Source organism: Penaeus monodon, unplaced genomic scaffold, assembly GCF_015228065.2.
Source record: "Penaeus monodon isolate SGIC_2016 unplaced genomic scaffold, NSTDA_Pmon_1 PmonScaffold_24304, whole genome shotgun sequence".
In the NCBI taxonomy this organism is placed as follows: Eukaryota; Metazoa; Arthropoda; class Malacostraca; order Decapoda; family Penaeidae; genus Penaeus; species Penaeus monodon.
The window spans coordinates 1-2,500 of NW_023654481.1; the positions used below are offsets into that span (position 1 = coordinate 1).

The 2,500-nt window shown below is 45.2% G+C and overlaps 1 protein-coding gene across 1 annotated transcript in view; it reads right to left on the minus strand.

The window, feature by feature from the left end:
- Positions 1-201: 201 nt before the first annotated feature.
- Positions 202-2,500, minus strand: part of LOC119570312 (leucine-rich repeat and immunoglobulin-like domain-containing nogo receptor-interacting protein 2) — a 2,329-nt gene continuing 30 nt past the window's right edge. The window contains exons 1-3 of the mRNA XM_037918108.1: positions 2,385-2,500; positions 1,189-1,350; positions 202-268 (exon numbers count right to left, since the gene is read on the minus strand). The exon at positions 2,385-2,500 is cut by the window's right edge and continues 30 nt beyond it. Of these exons, the coding sequence (XP_037774036.1) occupies positions 202-268; positions 1,189-1,350; positions 2,385-2,500 (345 nt within the window). The remainder of the gene's footprint in view (positions 269-1,188; positions 1,351-2,384) is intronic.

Below are 2,500 nucleotides of genomic sequence, written 5' to 3' on the forward strand. Positions count from 1 at the left end.
TGGGGGGGGGGGGGGCATTTTAATTATATCTAACATAACACACCATCATACATAATAGATGTTTGTACATATATGAGCATGAACTTCCCAAGCGACGCCGAGAGCCTGGCACAGGCACAGTCATGCGCCTCTCACCCGCCGCCGCCGCCGGACTCTCATGAATTACGATAATGCAACAATTTCCTAGTTTTGAGAGGTTGTTTATATTCCATTTGAGGCCATCATGCGAGTGACAACAGGGCTCCGAAAAAATGGCTGAATTTTATACCTGCAAATTAAATGAAAATATTAGCTTAACTAATCCCGCTGATATGTGTTCGAACATTCTGTGATGCGGCTGGACACAGGAAATTATTAAACACCAACTTAAAAATTAAAATTTGTCGAAAAATTCCGTTATTTTTAGACGTATACCATACATTATGTATGAGTGAACCCAATGTACGGACTTGTAGAAATATGTATGTATGTATATATGTATGTATTTATGTATGTATGTATGTGTATGTATGTATACATATGTGTATATATCTATCGTTCCAACTCTCTATTTTCGTATGTGTGTACGTGTGTCTGACAAAAAGAGAAATAACAGAAACCTATATCTATTCTCCTTTAACTTCCCGCGTCTATTGTAAATCTCTCACGCACATAAATAACCCTAACAGAGGATCCCAATCTTGACCTTTGACCTTTGGCTTACACTTCTTTGTTCCTCCGCTTCTCTTCTTTCTCCATCCTTTTCCTTATTCCCTTCTGTTCTTTTCCCCGTGATCGTCCTTTTTTCCTCCTTCTCTCCACTTATATTCTTTCTATTCTCTCTCTTCTTCTCATCTCTTACACTCTCTTGGACTTCTCTTCCCTTCCTCACCAGAACCTTGCTTTCTCTCTTCCTCATCCACTCATCTCCCCTCCTATTTCCTTCCACCTACCTTTTTTTCTTCACTTCCCTCCTTTCCTTCTCTCTCCCTTTACTCTCTCTTCCTCCCGCCTTTTCTCCCCATACTCCTCCTTTAGCCATTTTTCGTCCCTCCCCACACCCCCATTCCCCTCCCTTCCCTCCACCTTCGCTTCTCCCCCTTCCACTCTCCTGCCTCCTCACACACGTCCCCCAGTCCTTTCTCCCTTCCCCACCCCCTCCTCCCCATTCCCCTCTCCAGCCCCCTCTCCTCCCTCGCCCCCATTCACACTTGAAAATACTCACGCTTGACGATGAGTTTGGTCGTGACTGGAGGCGCTGTGGCGACGACGTTCTTGGCGTGACACAGGTAGACGCCCGTGTCCGCCCACACCGCCTGGTGCACTTCGAGGGTCGCTACGCCCAGACCCGAGGCTAAGGTACGCGCCGTCCTGAAGGGGGGAAAGAAGGGGGAGGGAGGGATGGGTAGGTAGCAAAAGGGAGCGGGAATAGAGAAAAGCATGTGAGGAAGGAGGGAAAAAGAAGTGAGAGAAGGATAGAGGACGGGAGGGTAGGAGGAAGGGATAGAGGATGGGTGGGATGGATTTGAAGGGTTAGGGACGGAAAGATAGGCAGGGGAAGATAGGGAACAATAGAGGGCGGAAGGGAGGGAAGGAGGAATAAAAATGGGAAGGAAGCGCAGGGATGAGAAAGGAATAGAAAGATGGAGGACGGGAGAGAGGGAAGGAGGGAGCGACAGGAAGGAGGGGATGGAGGACAGGAGGGAAAAAAGGAGGTAGGAAAAAAAATCGTTCGTTTTAGAAAGAATCCTAACTGTACTTGCTAATTCTAACCTACAGTAAGGTTCTCAACGATCTAATTCTTTTGATTTATGCTTATTATCTATTAAATCATTGGCATGCATTTTTATCCCCATTCATTACGGGGGAAGGGGGGTCTTTTCTTCACATCCAAAATGTCTTTTATCTGAATTTATCTTTAAGATCTACTGCTTAGTAGTATCAGAATTGTCAAGACATTCAAGCATTTTTATTATTAATATCGGATATGATTATCAAAAGAGAAAAAAATAAAGAAAGATAGAGAGAGAGAGAGACAAAATAAGCTAGCTAGACATGATTGTAAAAACAATGATAGAAAAATCAGCAGTGATAGATTGGAGAGTCAGACGTAATAACATTGGCAAAACAGGAAGAAAGAACGAAAGAAAGAAAGAAATTAAAAGAAAGAAATCAAAAGAGAGACAGAAAAGACCAATAACCTCAGGAACGAAGCGAAACATTCTGGGGCTATGAGAACCCAGTCCTGCGAGGAGCGTTTGTCCATGAGTTGTGGCCTTGGCTGTGTAAACACATTATGCACAATATACTCACTAGTACGTGTGTGTTTGTGTGTGTGTGTGTGTATGAGCGTGCATTTTTATGTGTATGCATACGTACTTAAATGCACGCAAGCGCATGCATACCTGTTGTGGGTGTGGATGTCCCTCGTCCAGGCGAGCGTGGGCGTGGGGTTCCCGTCGGCGGAGCACTGGAGGCTGGTATGCTCGCCCTCGCTGATCATGACGCGGTCCCGCACCCG